This window comes from Rhincodon typus, chromosome 24 (genome assembly GCF_021869965.1).
Source record: "Rhincodon typus isolate 14 chromosome 24, sRhiTyp1.1, whole genome shotgun sequence".
Lineage (NCBI taxonomy): Eukaryota > Metazoa > Chordata > Chondrichthyes > Orectolobiformes > Rhincodontidae > Rhincodon > Rhincodon typus.
In genome coordinates this window covers 28,649,728-28,667,445 of record NC_063355.1, presented here as the reverse complement: position 1 = coordinate 28,667,445, position 17,718 = coordinate 28,649,728, and the positions used below count along the sequence as shown (strand labels likewise).

The window sequence follows — 17,718 nt, the reverse complement described above, 5'->3', positions numbered from 1 at the left end:
TTACTGGCTCCATCCCCGCCTCTTTGACCTGTCTGTCTCCTCTCCACCTATCCTCTCCTCTATCCATCTTCTATCCGCCTCCCCCTCTCTCCCTATTTATTTCAGAACCCCCTTCCCCTCCCCCATTTCTGAAGAAGGGTCTCGGCCCGAAACGTGAGCTTTCCTGCTCCTCTGACGCTGCTTGGCCTGCTGTGTTCATCCAACATAGAGCACTTGAATGTCAGTATCTCATGGAGAAGTGTCACAGCTTTGAGTGTTTATAAGTGTGTGTGGTCTGCCTATTTATAAAATATTTGATTGCGCATTTCTATGCTCACATTGCGCCTTAATGAAATATAGTCCTCTGCACTCCAATACTTACAAAGGGCCATGAAAGCCTTTGTTGCAGATGCATTCTCCAGTGGCAAAATGGCATAGTCCATTAATACAATCTGTGCAGACAGAGTTACAGTTCTCACCATAGGTACCATTTTGGCATTTTACGTCACACCTATTACATAAAAGAAGAAAACATTTTTGAAACAAGGAACTACAATAACTACTGATGTTCCAGCCAGTACAGAAGACAACGTCAGCCACCAGACAATGTATAATTACCGAAATTATTACAAACAAAAACAGAAATTGCTGGAGCAACTCAACAGCATCTGCAGAGAAAGAAAAGAGTTAATGTTTTGAGTCCAGAGACCTGCTTCAGAAATGACTCCTTTAATAATTGTCTGATTTGCCATTGAAAATCGTCAGTTAGACTTTCAGTGTGAAACATTCGCGTGTGCTAGAAGCTGCATAGACTAATATACAGGTCCTATTTAATGTAGGTAAAAAGGAAAGCATTATATTGTTTTCCATGTAAAAAAGGGATCATGGACACTTCTTCAACTTCTGGTCTCCTTTTAGCAATGTTTACATTTGGTGCTACCAAACAACTATAAATATATCTTCCTCATAGCTTTTTGAGTTTATGCAGCAAAGATAGTCAAGTAATGAAGAGCAGAACATTTTGAGATTTTATACATAGTTTGTACACAAGTTAGATAAGTTCAGTTGGTGGGCATGCTACAATTGGACACAGTGCAAGAGAGGGGAAATTAGCGAAGGTCTCCCATTTGTAATCACTATCCAATGGTCCTTGTGTAGATGGATCCCATGAAGGACCATCCTAGAATAGCATAGTGGATACTCACTGTTTTGATTCGATCTTGACACTGGTGCCATGAAACTATACACCAGCAAACAGTAAAGACCTCCAGGATAAACAAAAGTGGTGCGAAAACCAGTGGAACTTAAGGTTTGCTCAAAAACTTTAGCTTGCTAAAATAATGAACCACCAAAGCAAATCCTTACCGAGTTCCAATCCAACCAGGATTACAGTGCAGGCATTTCCCATTGATATGGTTACAAGCATGTCCATCTTTGCACTGGGGACATTGCTCTCCACATCCTTCCCCATAGAAACCAGCAGCACAGATCTTATCACACCTGGTTCCGTTCCAACCAGGTTCACAGGCTAAACATCGACCATCGGCAATCATACAGGGCTGAAGATTCTTACACCGGCCACACCTAAGGTTATAAAATAGGAACATACTCAGATTTGTTAGATAAGAACAAGTTTTTGCATTTACATGGCCTAGAAATGACCATTTGTGTCTTCAATAGATAAGTGCTTCAATGCTTTTTGGCATTTCTTAGTCTGCTGTTTTAACATGGACACCGGCCAGTTTCTGAATTTTTAAATTGGTTGAAACAATTGCTAAAATAGTAATTACTAGACTTTGATTTGCAGCCTTTTTTCCTTCCATGTAGGAAACCTGTCAGCATTTCCTGTTACCACCAATAGGAAGGACTATGCTGTGAAGTGGTGCTGTACCCTGTACTTTCACTTTTCAGTCTCTGTCACACCATGTTGTTTTACCACCTCGGGGGGGGTCGAATTATTTTAATTCACGCGTCTGGCATGAGTCAGTGTATTCCTTACAAAATGTGACTGAGTTTAAATCATCAAAACATGTTAAAATTTGGTTGAATGCAATCTGTAAATTAAACAATGTTGCCACAGTTCTCTCTCTGCTATCGCAATCCAATGGTCATTCACACTGCTACCTGTTATGACATTGGATTGCTGCATTATTTAGAGCAAAGTAAGAACCCGAGTCCTTAGGGACAACTTTATGCTTTCAGATCCCATCAGAGAGACAAAGTTTGCACCTTGGAATACCACAGGCCTATCTGGCTCAAGTGTAGGTTCCCGAATCTTAGGTTGAGAATTGAGTTTGTAGCTAACCTGCATCATCAGGTGGTTCATACTGGAGACATCTCACATCCAAAGAGATCTCACTTACCAGCCCTCAAAGGAGGCAAATGAGTCACTGATCATTGTACAGCTGAACAGCAAGGGTAACTCTCAAACAGTTCTTGGAACATAAGAACTAGGAGCAGGAATAGGTTATTCAGCCCCTTGAGCCTGCTCTGCCACTTGGTATGATCATGACTAATCTCATCTCAGCCTCAACTCCACTTTCCTGCCCCCTCCCCATAACCCTTCAACCCATTACTCATTAAAAATTGCTCTATCTCCTTCTTAAATGTATTCTGTGTGCCAGCATCCATCACATTGTGGGATAGAGAATTATACAGAACCACTACCCTTTGAGGGAAGTAATTTCTCCTCACGTCTTGTTTTAAATCTGCCACCCTGAGCATAAAACCGTGACCTCTTGTTCTATATTGCTCATAAGGGAAAACATCTGCTCTATGTCAACTTTGTCAATATCCCTTTAGCAAGTTATATACCTCAATTAGATCTCCTCTCATTCTTCTAAACGCCAGCAAACATAGGCCAAAACTGCTCAAACTCTCCTCATAAAACAAGCCTTTCATCTCTGGAATTAATCTAGTGAACCTTCTCTGAACTGTCTCCAACGCAGTTACATCCTTTCTCATGTAAGGGGATCAAGACTGTTCTCATAATTCTTAGTTACTGACCATAAGCATCACAATTTGTCATAAAATATTGCTTAAAACTTTCTGACCGGAGCATGGACATATCTCATAATCCATTTATCAGTTGCTTTTTGTACATATTTACATCCAGCTAAAAAATTCCTGTACAAAGATCATCAAGCAATTCCAGGTCACTTACAGCGTGTGCTGGATGTAGAGTAAAGCTCTTTCCTCATGACCCCTCAATACAGAGATGTGTCACAAGTGGAGAACCATCCCCACAGCCAGCAGATAGCTCACATATCAGGTATAAAACAGGTTAAATATAGAATCAGGCTGCCTCCACACTGTGAAATAAAGCACTCCCATGTAACAATATTAGATATAGAATAATATTATGCCTATATTGGATCACTGTGTATTTTTAGATAAAACATAAAGCAATATACAGCAGAATCTTATTAAGCTCTAAGCAACATGGGCTATAGCAAGATGAGTGACAGAATCAGGTGAGATGTTGCCGAGTCCTAACTCCTAAATGTTTTTAATGAAACTGTTCAGAAGAGTTATGACAAAAATCTGGAGCAGGTGCAGAAACAGAACCGATACCTCCTGGCCCAGAGGTAAGGACACTACCACTGCATCGCAAGAGCCCCCAGTCAAATCCTCTATGCTTTTCTCAAGTGAGGTTCTCACTAGGTAGCAATGAGTTCCCAATTGATGCCCATTATTACTCGTTAAACACATTGTTTACAGCCTAACTCACCATAGCTTGCAATCTCAACAACTTGGTTCTTGATGAGTTCCACTCACTGCTTGCTACAATCAACCCTCATGTTGGACACTGGGCATAGTACTTGTGGAGTACTGTGTACAGTTTTGGTCGCCCTGCTATAGGAAGGATATTATTAAATTGGAGAGAGTTCAGAAAAAATTTACAAGGATGTTACGGAACTGGAGGGTTTCAGTTATAAGGAGAGGCTGGATAGGCTGGGACATTTTCCACTGGAGCATAGAAGGTAGTGGAGTAACCATACCAGGATTTATAATATCATGAGGGGCATACATAAGGTGAATAGCAAAGGTCTTTTCCCTGGGGTGGTGGAGTTCAAAGCTAGAGGGTATATTTTTAAGGTGAGAGGAGAAAGATTCAAAAGGGACCTGAGGGACAACTCTTTCACACAGAAGGTGGTTCATATGTGGAATGAATTACCATTGGAAGTGGTAGATGCAGTTACATTTACGACATTTAAAAGACATTTGGATAGGACATGAATAGGAAAGGTTTAGAGGGATATGGGCCAAATGCAGGCAATTGGGACTAGTTTAGTTTGGGAAACTAGCTGGCATGGACGAGTTGGACAGTGTTTCCATGCTTATATGACTCTATCTCAGACATGGTCCATGGGTACCCACATGCATGAACTTTGGCCATCAACATGTTCCGGCCTCAATGAAACTTCATGGTGCATTCTCAATTCAATTACAGGTTGCTTCTGCACTTCTATGCCACACTATGTGCACTGCCAACTACCATTGTAATGATGCTACAAGGACGTTGTGTGCTCAGGGACCCATGCCCAGCTCGAGGATTATGCCACACTGCATCTCCAGGCACTTCACTTGCTACCATAGGGCTCACTCACTCTGTGTCCACCTGCGTGCTCACAGCAACTCTGCCTTGCATTGTCTTACTTTGCCTTTTCGCACATTTGCCCCTTAGCCAGAGATTCCAGGCTCATATTATAACTGTCTTGCCATGTGACATGATGCTGACACAAAACCTGGAAGCTTGGTTGTCAGCAAGTCTCAGTCCAAGAGGCCGATCAAGTGGGATAGTCTTTGCTCACAGGTTCCCAGTACAGAAAGTCAAGGACAGTCTCTGATACCAGTCCAAGCCTTACTCAGAGTCAGGATCCTCTGCCGATAAGGGGTGAGGAGATGAATGACTGCGCAGCTCCTTCTTCATCCACCTTAACTCTCTGCCCTATTGTGAGCTGTTCTGCTCCTGGACTTAGAGAGAAGTGGGTACTATGGAAGATGAAATTGGGTGGCATAGCGAATAGTGTTGGTGTATGAGGAGAGGTTTCCTGAGCGAGTGCGTAGCTGGCACAGAGGGTTTACAGAGTGATATCACATGTGGGGCTATGTAAGGATGGGTGAGTAAGATGTTACAGGGAACGGTGACAGTAGTAAAGCATGAGCTTTGGTGGGAGTTAGGTACAATAGCAGAGACGGAGTAAGTGCTGTATCAGAGAGAAGATGGTGGCACACCGGCAGGGTGGAGAGGAACATTGACCTTCTTCCTACAGTGCTGGGCATTCTCCAGATGGCTAAGATTGCTCTAACCTGGGTTGCAAACATCGCTAAAAACATAAAACAATGTTGCATTTGTAAGGAACATGCTGCTTGGATGGAAACCCAAGGCTACAATATTTTCAGAGAATCAAATGATGCTGTTTGAGGTAAAAAAAAAACAACATTAGATTTGAACAGAGTCAGAGCGATAATTTGCCTGAAGCAACAACTTTTTTTGCCCCCTTTCTGTATTTTCTCTGAACCTCCATTATCAAAGTTTATGATTTAAAAACGAACTGGGAGGCCTCATTACTGCAAGTTGCATGTTCTGAAGGCAGAATTTAAAATGTATGCCAATGTCTCCAGAAAAGTGAATTCAGCCAGCTGAGACCAATCCACAAAAAACACACCAATGGCAACAGCTTGTGTGCAAAGGGACTTCAACTACAGACCAACATTTGGAACAAATGGCAATTTTTAAAAATCTGGACTTAGTTATTTTGCCAGAGTACTTTTAAGATAAACCTCTATAGTTTCTTACATTTTTTTTACAGACCTGGAGGTTATATGTGTGTCAGTTTGTTAAAAAGGGTACTTGTACAAATTTGCACAGTTGAATTCCTTCATTAATGATCTTCATGCCTTTGAACTAGTAGGTAAACTACTTCTTTGTCCATTCCTAATATAACCTTTTTAAAATTTAGCGATATTCAGACTGATTTATATAAAATTGTCACTATCACCTCCCTTTTTAAAGCCAAGAAAAAGAATCAGTTTACCCCTCCTAAGGCAATCCTAACACCCTTCAAAGCCAAATCCAGAGCAGGGACCATAAATAGTTTCTAAACATATTTCTGTTTTGATCAGTTTTACTGAAGGACTAAGTTCATAGTGTGAGACGTGACAAAGGTCAGTACAGGAAATAATAAGACAACACAGACTGGGGAATAGAGATACGGTGACATCAAGTCAAGATTTCAAAGCTTATAGTTTATAGGATACAGGAAGGGCTAAGGGAGATAAGGAGATCTCCAGACTTGAAATCTTGGAAAAGAATTAGACACAGCAAAGGACTATGAAAAGCATCTTGATTCAATAGATTAGAGACTCAGGAAAAAGGAAGAGAACAGCTATACTTATGAAATAGGCTTTATTTAAACACCATTTATGTTGGATTTCTTGGCAATAGTGTCAATGCTAAATTGATGTCACATCTATATTCTCTCCCGCAGAGTTAAAGATGGTTACCCATTCGGAGAGGGAGAACCCACCCACGTGGTTTTCTGGAGTTGGGTGCACTTGGGAACAATAAAAGGCTAAATATTAATTTAGCATCAGTCACTTTCTCCTTTCCTTAGATGTAAACTGTCACATGTTGTAGCCGTTTTCTAAAATTAGAACTGCACTGGAACCTACTACTACTTGGGACTAATGGCAAGGCAAATTCAACAGAGAACAAATGTAGCAATGCAATGAATGCCACACATAACATTAAAAAATCAATATTCTGACAATTCTATTGTTCCTGTTTTCAGGTCCAATTCTCTGTGGGAGAAGGACATTTAAATGAAGTTTAGAGAGAGAGCTCACACGAGTTTCAATGACATGCTGGAGGCATTCGTACACACGGTGTAGACGAGGGGAGAAGCAATGTTTCTTTCAGGGCTAATGGCCCTCAAGACAAACACTCAGAATCACAGTAGCCTTATGCTGCAGAAGGAGACCATTCAGCCGATTGTATACATTAGCTCTTCAAACAAGCTTAATTAGTTAGTGCCAATCTCCTGCTTTTCCCCACACCCCTGCACATTAATTTTAACCAAATAATTGCCCAATAATCTCCTGAATGACTCAATCCAACCTGCCTCTATCATATTTCTAGGCAATACATTCTGTACACAAACTACTTGCTGTGTAAAAAGGTGTTTTTTTTCCCTTACTTATCTTCCAATTCACTTTAAGTCTGTATCCTCTCATTCATGTTCCTTTTACAGGTGGGAACAGTTCCTCCATACCTAAGCTAAAAAGCCAATGATTTTGAAAACCTTTATCCGATCTCCTTTCCTCCAAGAGAACAAACCCAACTTCTTCAAACTCTTCATAACTGAAGTTTCTCATCTCCAAAAACCAATTTTGTAAATCACTTCTGCCTCTAATGCGTTTGCATCCTGCCTATAATGTGGCACCCAAAAATGTACACAACACTCCAGCTGAGGCCTAAAAGTGTCTCATACCAGTTCAACATCACCTCATTGCTTTTGTATGTATGGCCTAAAACAAAAAAAACACTGTCCTGAGGAGTGGAAGGAGGTGGTCAGGGAAATAAATTCATGGAATCCTTTCTATAAGAAAATCAAGGGCTCACATGAGTGGCATTTTCACTGGTATCTCCTACCTATTGTCCCATCACCTTTTCACACTACTCCAAACACCTTATTCCACATCACTCACCCACTGGCAATCAGCACTTACACCTCACATTCAGAGATTGTCCCATGTACCCTCTAATTTTCTTTGGAGAGTGCAGGCAATTTATTTAAATGCATGGTGTCTTTAAACATTTTACATGTTCATGTAGCTTCCGGGGAACATTGAGTCCACCTCACCTCTATGCACATGCATCAGCCTCAAATCGATCCCATATGGTTTCCATATATCTGAAGTTATTCAGCTCAAAAGCATTTGTCACCCAGACATATTGCAACTCATTCATCAATATCCTTCCTTCTTCTTTGCAGAACAAAACGGCCCATTGCAAAATGGAACAGAGCAAGACCAGAGGGATGTCAGAAAAATCTGCTTTATCTGAACCCACTGGACAAGGTGCTGAGTATCATGAAGTTGGCTATGACAGAGCCGATTGCACCCAGTGTCATTGGGAATGTTCAGGGTAATGGTATTTTCCTACTGTATGTCCCTTTACAAATCCCACCTCACCCTCATGCTGGTCTCCGGCAATAACTCCTGATCATGCCAATAAAGATCCCTTGCTTCCCTGCCAACACCTGCTTCTTTGAATCCAATGCTTGCCTTCTGCATTTATGCTTTTAGATAAACAGGACCTGCCACCTGCAACCTCAAGAGTTTGAATTATGCTAACTGCTGCAGATCTCTGTGAAGGAAACACCATGATTTGTGTGACACTTGCAATCTCCATCTCAGACAATGGCACTGCAAATATCTTAGAGGTTCGTGGAGCCAGGATCTGAATGTGGTGAGGTATGACACAGGTGCCCTTGCTTTGCTCTGCGCTCCTTCGTACTGTTGCATATTCCAGTCGCCTCTTTGTTGAATCATAGGCACCCCGCACATTGTTCCTGGCTGAGGTAGATGTGGAAGTGCTGCCTGAAAACGCTTCATGTTTACTACTGACTACTCTTCTCCTTCTGCCTGTGTGTATTGCTTTTCTTTTCTGCAGCAAGTGCACTGTATCCCTATCACATTTTAATCGCAAGAGTAACTACATTCATAGCTCAATAGCTCTAACAGGCTTTGTTGTAGGTAGGTAATTTCTTTGACTTCATAATAACAATGCAATAATATTGCTTACAAAATCCTAAAAATCACTGACTTCCCTCAAAGAGCACACTACTCTCACAAACCTTGAAATGGCAAAAGTTAATCAAAACCAGCTCAGCTGCATGTTGGATGCCAAGATCTTTAAACCATGTTGGTGAGGTATGGGAGTGTCTCAGGCATAGCTATGATATCCTTGGTTTAGTCATCCTGAGAACCAGACTACTAATCTGAAGAGCAAAAACAGAAGTTGCTGGAAAAGCTCAGCAGGCCTGGCAGCATCTGTGAAGGGAAAAACAGAGTTATCGTTTCAGGTCCGGTGACCCTTCCTCAGAGCTGATCTGAAGACAAGGGTTTAAATATCACCATGGCAACTGGTGGAATTAGAATTCAGTTAATGAAAAATATAAAACTGAAAGCTAGTCTCAGTGATGGTGATCATGAAACTATCAGTCATAGTCATAAAATCCATCAGCTTCATCGATGCCCTTTAGAAAAGGTCATCTGTCGTCCTTACCCAGTCTGGCCTACAGCTGGCTCCCAAATCCACAGTAATGTGCTAGACTCCAAAAGGGCTCACTGCACTCAATGCATTTAAGGATAGGCAGCACATACTGGCCTTGCCCATGGTGCCCACTTCCCATTAAAGAATAAAAAAGAGCAGCTGAATATACATTGAGTCACAGGTAAAAAGAAGAGGGTGTTCTCTGGGGCTTGCATACTCTAAAACATTTGTCACATCAAGTGATGAGGTCAACAGCCCAACATGACCTTCTGGCATTCTTGTTTTGGCACTGAGTCAGTTAACCTGTGCCATGCAGGCCTCATTAGAGGTTCCTGGAAGCATTCTGACCCCAATAGTCAATTTATTGGGCTTCTGTCGAACCACCAGCAGCATTGCAAGCTCAGCCAAATTTTTATTGCCCTGCTGAAGATGCACATTTGCACAATACCTTGAATATCCCAGAAACATCCAGACTGGGATACCTGAAATATGTCGCATCATAGATTTACCAGGGTTCCAATGTCAAATATCCCCAAATTACCGGGTACAAATGAGCAATATTTTACTGGCTCCCAGCAGGGGGCAGGAACAGATGTTACCAGGTGAACAGTAGAATAGCAAGGAGCCACTTAGAGGCATCATCACCCTGCCACGTCTCCAATGCAATCATGCAACCAGGGCAGCTTCCCTACAGCAAGGTACATCAGCTCTCGGTTTCAAGGAAACAAAATCCAATTTGCAGAACTGTAGGTCCTACTGGGAGGAAATTAGCCAAAGGCAGGCAAACTCCCTCCTGGCCAAGCAGTCCTGTTGTCATCAAGTTCAGGTTTAGACCATACGTTTCATCCTGACATTGGGAATCACAAAGCCCCGGTAGGATATTAACCAACATATCAGATACCACAGACGTATAATGTCAGCTGCGTCAGTTATAGGAAGGATATTATTAAGCTGGAGACGGTTCAGAAAAGATTTACCAGGATGTTGCTGAGAATGGACAGTTTGAGTTATAAGAAGAAGCTGGATAGGCTGGGATATTTTCACTGGAGTGTAGGAGGTTGAGGGGTGACCTTATGGAGGTTCAAAAACCATGAGTAGTATAGATAAGGTGAATGGCAGGTGTCCTTTCCCTATGGTGGGGGTTTCAACACCACGGGGCATATTTTTAGGGTGAGCAGAGATTTAAAAAAGACATAAGGGGCAACTATTTTAGAAAGTGATTTGTTTGTGGAATGAACTTCCAAAGGAAGTGGTGGTTGAAGGTACAAATACTACATTTAAAAGATGTTTGGATAAGTACTTGAATAAGAAATGTCTGGAAGGATATGGGGCAAGCACAGGCAGGTGGGACTAGTTTAGTTTGGGATTATGGTCAGCCTGGTTTAGTTGGACTGGTTGGACTGATCGGTCTGTTTCTGTGCTGTATGACTATGACTGGATGACTGGTTGTTAGCACTGACATCGCTGAAAGTTTGTGGGTTCAATTCCTGCTCAGCATGAATAGCAAGGGAGTGCTGCATTGTTGGAGATACACTTTCAGGTGAAGCCCTAGCTGCCTTCATAAATAGTGTAGAAAGATCTCATTGTGCAATCTCAAAGAATAACAGGGGAATAATCCACGGTGTGCCAGGTAACAATTAACCTTCAATCAATATCACAACAACAGATCATCTGATCATCTTCACTGCTGCTGACATAGAAGTATACTTTCAGAAAATTGGTTGCTACATCACCTATAAAGCAACAATGTCCACAGTTCAAGAAGTACAATCAAAAAAACTGCTCGTGAAAAACAATCTTAAGTCCTCGAAAAATACTATTTTGACATTCGTCCAGGTTCAAAGAAATGAAGCTTATGTTTGCATAATTTGAACAATCAGGCTGTGTGTAATTGTTTGACAACATGGTGGTTGTAAAGTGTAAGGTACTTCTTATTTCCAGGAGGGTATCTTTACCTGTTGCAGCAATGCTTATATTATTTCTTGTAACACTTGTTTTACTGGATCGTATATAATCGAGGGATGACCTTACAGAGGTTTATAAAATCATGAGGGGCATAGATAAGGTGAATAGCAAAGGCCTTTTCCCTAGGTTGGGGAATTCAAAACTAGACAGCATAGGTTTAAGGGGAGAGGAGAAAGATTTAAAGGGGATCTGAGGGGCAACTTTTTCACACAGAGGATGGTTCGTAAGTGGAATGAACTGCTCGAGGAAGCGATAGGTGCAGGTATAGTTACAACATTTAAAAGACATTTGGGCAGGTACATGTGTAGAAATGGTTTAGAGGGATATGGGCCAAATGCAGGCAAACGCTTTAGTTTAGTTTGGGAACACTTATGGCATGGATGATTTGGACGGAAGGGTCTGTTCCCGTGCTGTCTGACTTTATGACTGTATGACAATGACCCAGGACATGGGTAACGTGGTATTAAAAGATCCAACAGAACTTTGATATAGGTCACTGGCACACTTAAATATTACAGTCACAGGCAGTCTGTGACTTTGTTAACATTATGTCATTCAGTTACCAAAAGTAGCATGATTTCGTCATGTGTCAATCTTCAAAGGGATCAAGATGGAGGCTGAATCCCTCGGGCCACATGTTATGATCCGGTGACAATATCATGAGCATCTTCTTCGAAGTTTACTGACACTAACTGTGAGACGTAACAGAACAAAGTATACCATATTGAAATGTGTAGTTTTGATGGTCTTTATAGATGGAAGCATAGAGTACAAAAGCAAAGATATAAAACATTTCAACCCTACTGTAACTATGATTTCCACTTCTGGACACCAAAAGGATGTGAAGGCTTTGCAGAGACTTCAGAAGAAATTTACAAGACTTGTTTCTCAGATGAGAGATTGCAGAGATACAAGGGTTGTTCTCCCTTAGAAACAAAATGCTTGAGGGGATTTCACGGCAATTTCTAAATTTATGAAGGGAATAAGTAGAAACTTTTTTCAAAGGCTGGGAATCAATGATCAGATTGCCCACTTTTAACTTCATTTGCTTATTTACAAATAAATAGAGCCAACATAAAGAAAAACATTTACATGAATAGTGATTGTGATTTGGAATGCACTCCCTTCTTGATATTGAGGTGGATACAAATTCAAAATAGTGTTCAAAAATAATTGGATAAATACTTAGAGAAAAATATACATAGGCAAAGAATAGTTATGGTAGGATTGACTGGAAAGAACACTACAGTCTTTGTGAGATGAATAACTCCTTTGTGTTGCATTATTTCATTCTGTAGGATCCCAAGTGCATCAAAAGTGCACTCTACAGAAGTTGTTAAGGGTTAAAAGGAGGAGTGAAAAGGGACCCAGAAGCAGGGCACTATTGCCCACCATTTCTCTCTCCAGTCTTGACAGCAATACCACGTCTGACGATAGCATCACCACCTCTGAAAGCAATGCCATTTCAGATGGCATTGCCACCTCTTACGGAATGCAACCTTGAACAGCAATGCAACCTGCTGCAGCAGCATCACCTTGTATAGCAATGTCATGTCTTCCCTAAACGCAACCACAAATAGCAATGCTGCCTCAAACAGCAATACCACCTCTTGCAGCAATAGCACCTCCTACATCAATGCCACCTCTTAAAGCAATACCAGGTCCCACAGCAATGCCACCTCTTGCAGCAATGCTGTATATACATATTTTTGCCTTTAAGAGAATTTGCCTTTAAGAACATCAAGTGCTGTGCACATAGAATACTGCAACTCTACCTATCAGTCAGCTGGTCTGGGTGTGTAAATAGCGCTTTGTTTTTCTACAGCATGCTTTGTTTAATAACTTGGAATGTGCTTTACTGTTCCAAATAAACCATAGAATTAATTAATCCATGAAGTGTGATGGATTATTTAGACAAATTTTATTGCCATTACACAGTGACAAGCAATGGATTTAAAGGAGGTTTTTTTTTTAAGCTTTCTTTAAATCTACCAACAATGTGAGAATCCTTTATAAGTCTCAAGAGAAGCATTGACTGAAATGCTACAGAACAGTTCTGTAGATCAGTGAGTATATATTTAAGTAAATATCAGCAAGCAACTCCAGAAAAAAGAAGAAACTGTTTATACCAAATGCTGTGAGCAAAACTGAATTGGAACTGCGAGAAAGCTGTTTTAGAAGCTAAAACAAACCAATCCAACCAGGAAAACAATTTTGAGGCCTGAAAAATTGTTACTATAAGTTGAGAATGTTTGTTAAATCAGGCATGTTCATGGTCACCATTTTGAAAATGGAGGGATAAAAGTGAATTCACCATTTTGTTTAAGTAAAGAGAAATAAAGAAAGATATTCCTATCTTATTGTAAGAATACTTGGTAGACTTAAAAGCCTTGGAAATGGTTTTCAAAAGATTAGAGAGCTTTATTGCAACAATATTCCTAATTTGCAAAAGATTAAGCAATCAATTTCAAACTACAGCATTTTAAAAACGTTTTCTAAGAAAAAAACAGGAAAATTTATGTGTGCTGGTTCTATAACCTGCAAAAGGAGGTCAAAAGCATATTCTCAGAAAATACACAAAATTTTGTAGCTTAATTTGTGACATAACAGGCCTCCATAAGAGTTTAAATGTTCAAACAGTCGTCAGAGTAATGGTTTCTAGACTCAGATGTGATCAATGTCGTAAAGCAAGTCATTAAGATTTGCTTAGCAACTGGGAAGAAGGCCTACATAGATTTAATACATTAAAATTAACAGCCATAGAGCTGAAAGATTCCCGAAAGATAAAGATCAACTTAAAAGACCGATTCAGTAGGGTTAAAATTTTATATTCATTGACTCAAAGTTGTGATCTCAGCCATGCTCCTGGAGAAAGATTTAGGAAAGATTCCAGAAAGATCTGTTGGGGAAACCAGAGATTTATAACTGTGAACAGCTACCGAATAATGGACATTGGTATGAAGTGACCCTTGCTGGTCAGCAAGGATTGAATGCCCTATGTACAAAGTCGACAACTGAAATAATCCTGCGAACGCCCAAATATAATGTTAAGCCTCAATCAGGTAGTGTGCTGGAGTCATCACGAAAGTTAGATGTTTAGATAGAATTCCCCAATTTACCTGTCTTTCAGTCCCAAGGTCAACAGAAAGCATGGAGTAGGTTTCTGTGTGTAACAAAAATGATTATTTATTACAAATAAAAATATTCCAGCTACAAATATAGAATTATGAACCATCACTACATAACTACTAGTTGAAACTCTAACCCTCTTATGCACACACATGCATATAGACCCAGACCAGTTGCTGAGACATTTCTTGTGATGAACAAAACATTGCTTCTCCAAAACATTGCTTTTATGTGTTTGCATGAGGTGCAAGGTGGATGGTTCACACTTATAACTGATAAGTTGAAGATCTTTATTTGTCACTATTTACAGCACTGGAAAGTGGAAATAAACCTGCTATCTTCAAACTTGAGATCCGTTTTTTTTACTGCTAAGCAAAAACAGCACTTTCTCATTAGAGGTCTGATGGATCCTGCCAAAACATTCACAGCCCTTAGCTGGTCAGCTATCTGGGAACCAGTCACATAACTGTTGCCAGGCAGGAGCCTTTGTCATTGATAAGTGGTCACTGTCTACAGATCCTTCAGCTACTAGTTACCAACCAAAGCTTTATTCATGCACACTTCTTGGCTTCTGCTCATCTGCAAACTAAGCTTCCACTACTGCTTGAGCAAGCAGCTGTGTAAACAATACTTACAATGAGGGTCAAGTTACTTGCTTTTAAAAAGTGCAGTCATCTGTGGTTTTTAAAGCTGTTCTTTGCCCATTTCAATCCACAAAAAAAAATAGACAAATGAAAACAAAAAGATATTGTCTTTACAAAAACAAAATACATAGATGACGTAGTCTTCTGCTGGCAGCATGGAAATGCCCAGCTTTCAAAAAATTTCACTGAGGCTGTGCACGGGAGCAAAGAATGATTTAGCTCCAAAAGGCTATGCGCTGGCTCAAATAAACCACTAGCAAGCCACATGACAAAAAGTCAAAAACTGCAGAAATGCAAGTGTTTTTATGAAATGTGATGTAAATATTTTGTGCAAAGCCAGTGTTTATTGCCCATATTCTGCGTGAATTTGATAAGTTAATGGTGGACCATCTTCTTGTCCCATTGTAGACCACAAGGTTAATTTTCTCTCATCAGACTGTCACAGAAGGAGTGACAGAATTTTGACCCAGTGACAATGAAGCAAAGATAGTCTCTGTGTAAGTCAGGATTTTGTGTAATATGATGAAAGCATAGAGACACAGTGGAGCAGGTATTCACATGCAGTGCTTTTCTGATCATCCTCCTGAGAACTTGCTGTATTGTTCTTTTCGGGAATGTGTATCAAAGATGTTTTGACAAGTTGCTCCAGTATATCCTGTAGACTGTGTACAGCAACGTCAGAGCATTGCACCAATAGTGGAAACAGTAAGTGTTTACGCTGGTGGATGGGCTACTGATCGATTAGAATACTTAGCCCTGGATGATGTTGAGTGTTTGTGGAGCTGCACTATTGCGGGCACATGGAGAGTATACTTCACACACATGATTTGTACCTTGTAGGTGGTACAGAAGCTTTGGGGAGTCAGGAGGCAAACCACTCACTGCAGAATAATCAGGCTGAAATATATATAGGACCAAGCTTGTCATTTTAAGACACAACAGAGCAAGTACTCACTGTGTCAGTTGGGTGTCCAGGAAAATTTGTGTGTCTTTTATTGGGGCTGGGAGGAACACTCGCAGTCTGTATGTGAATACCTGCTCCTTTGCATCTCATAGAGCACATGATTATCGCATTATATACTGACACTATAACCTGTGGCCACGATTTTCCCCTTTTTAACAAATTATTTTACACCGTGATGACTGATTTCAGCTGGAACTCTGTTCCACACAACCACTCTACTGGGAAAGAATAAAGAAAACTTTAAACATTCGCATTGCTTACCACTTGTTAACTTGCAGCCTGTTTTCTCTAGCTCTGAATTTGTAGTTCAAATCATGTTCTCACTAACACATCTCAGAGGTATATTCCTCTCCGAACTTGAAAGGCAGTCAGTCTTCTATTGTATGATGTATACAAGTCCTGGAAGCCTTTCCTTAAAACTTAAGAGCCCAAATTAATAATAGTAGGTCATGTTTAAGTCTTGACTTCTACCTGGCATGTGCCGAAAAGAATTATAAAAGGAAAATGATTGTGTGTAACAATTGCACACTTTGGAGCAGCGATTGTGAGCTGAACTGATGGGAATTAAGGGAGTGGCATTAGATTTCTGCACGTTGTATTGCATTCTCACACAACATTTTGTACAGATCAGAATTAGTTGTCATATGAATAAGAAAATGTATCAAGCTGCATACCTAAACCAGTAAAACCTATGTAGTGTGACTGAAACTGTGGGGAAGAATGAGAGAGTGTGAGTTCATGAATCCCTGATAGCCCTGCCTCCTTCTGATTAATATTCTGCACGTCTGCCCACATACTGCTGCTGTGTGTGTGTTTTGATCTGGTCTTCCTGTTGTCTAGACTGTGTTGCAGATTGTTTTACATCCTTCTTTGCAATATTCTGTGATCCTGTTTGAAAAGTTCCACATGTTTTTATTTTAAGTGCTCACATTCCCCGTGTCACGAGTGGCCTCAACCTGCTCCTAATTCTCACTCCAGGAACTCTATCAGCCTTTTTCTGGGAGCTGCATAAGATCATTCAAGCTTTAGTCTTTTACTTTAGACCAACAACCAAAACAGCCCACAGATGAATTCTTACTTCTAGCACTAATGGTTCAGATAAACAAAGCGAATTTGATCACTTGGTTTTATCTCACAATTTTTTCTCCAATCCTCTCCTGAAACGGGAAATCTCTTTCTGCGGTACATGTCCCTGGCACCAGTGGTTCACTGCGCATAAGTTGAAGTAGTGTTGTCCTGTGGAGGACATCAAGATTGAGTCCAATTTTTAGTCTTGATATCCCAATAAAAGCACTTGCCAACAGGACTCACTGGTTAGCAATTCGAAGGACAAATTCCAGGTCACATTCCCTATCCTAGCTCAGAAGGGTTGAACCCAGTCACACACACTCTCAATTGCTATAACAGCCAGGATCGACCAACCTAATGACACCCACACCTTCTTAATCTCTGTAGCACAGTGTCAGACTGTACCATTAGAAGTGGCTGCTTTCTTTTTCTCTTTACTTTTTAACTTATTTGTTTGCACTTTGTGGCATGTTTGCTTCTAATTTGAATTACAGGGATATTGGACCATCAACCACCCATTAAGATAGCAATGAAGATTAGCTCATTGCTAAATTTCTGTTTCCCGGGAGTGAGGGAACATTTCTCTCATCTGGGAATGTACCGTTTCTAGCAGACTTGCGAGGAGTAGCAACTGGAGCACATTCCTGTTGAGAGTGTGTTGTAACGCTGGTGTCAGCTCAATACCT

At 40.6% G+C, this 17,718-nt stretch overlaps 1 protein-coding gene across 2 annotated transcripts in view; it reads right to left on the bottom strand.

Annotated features, from left to right (window-relative positions):
• scarf2 (scavenger receptor class F, member 2) overlaps nucleotides 1–17,718 on the bottom strand; it is a 66,229-nt gene that overhangs the window by 35,693 nt on the left and 12,818 nt on the right. For both annotated transcript variants that reach the window (XM_048611638.1, XM_020516175.2), the window contains exons 6-7: nucleotides 1,345–1,563; nucleotides 362–490 (exon numbers count right to left, since the gene is read on the bottom strand). In XM_048611638.1, coding sequence (XP_048467595.1) covers nucleotides 362–490; nucleotides 1,345–1,563 — 348 coding nt within the window. The remainder of the gene's footprint in view (nucleotides 1–361; nucleotides 491–1,344; nucleotides 1,564–17,718) is intronic.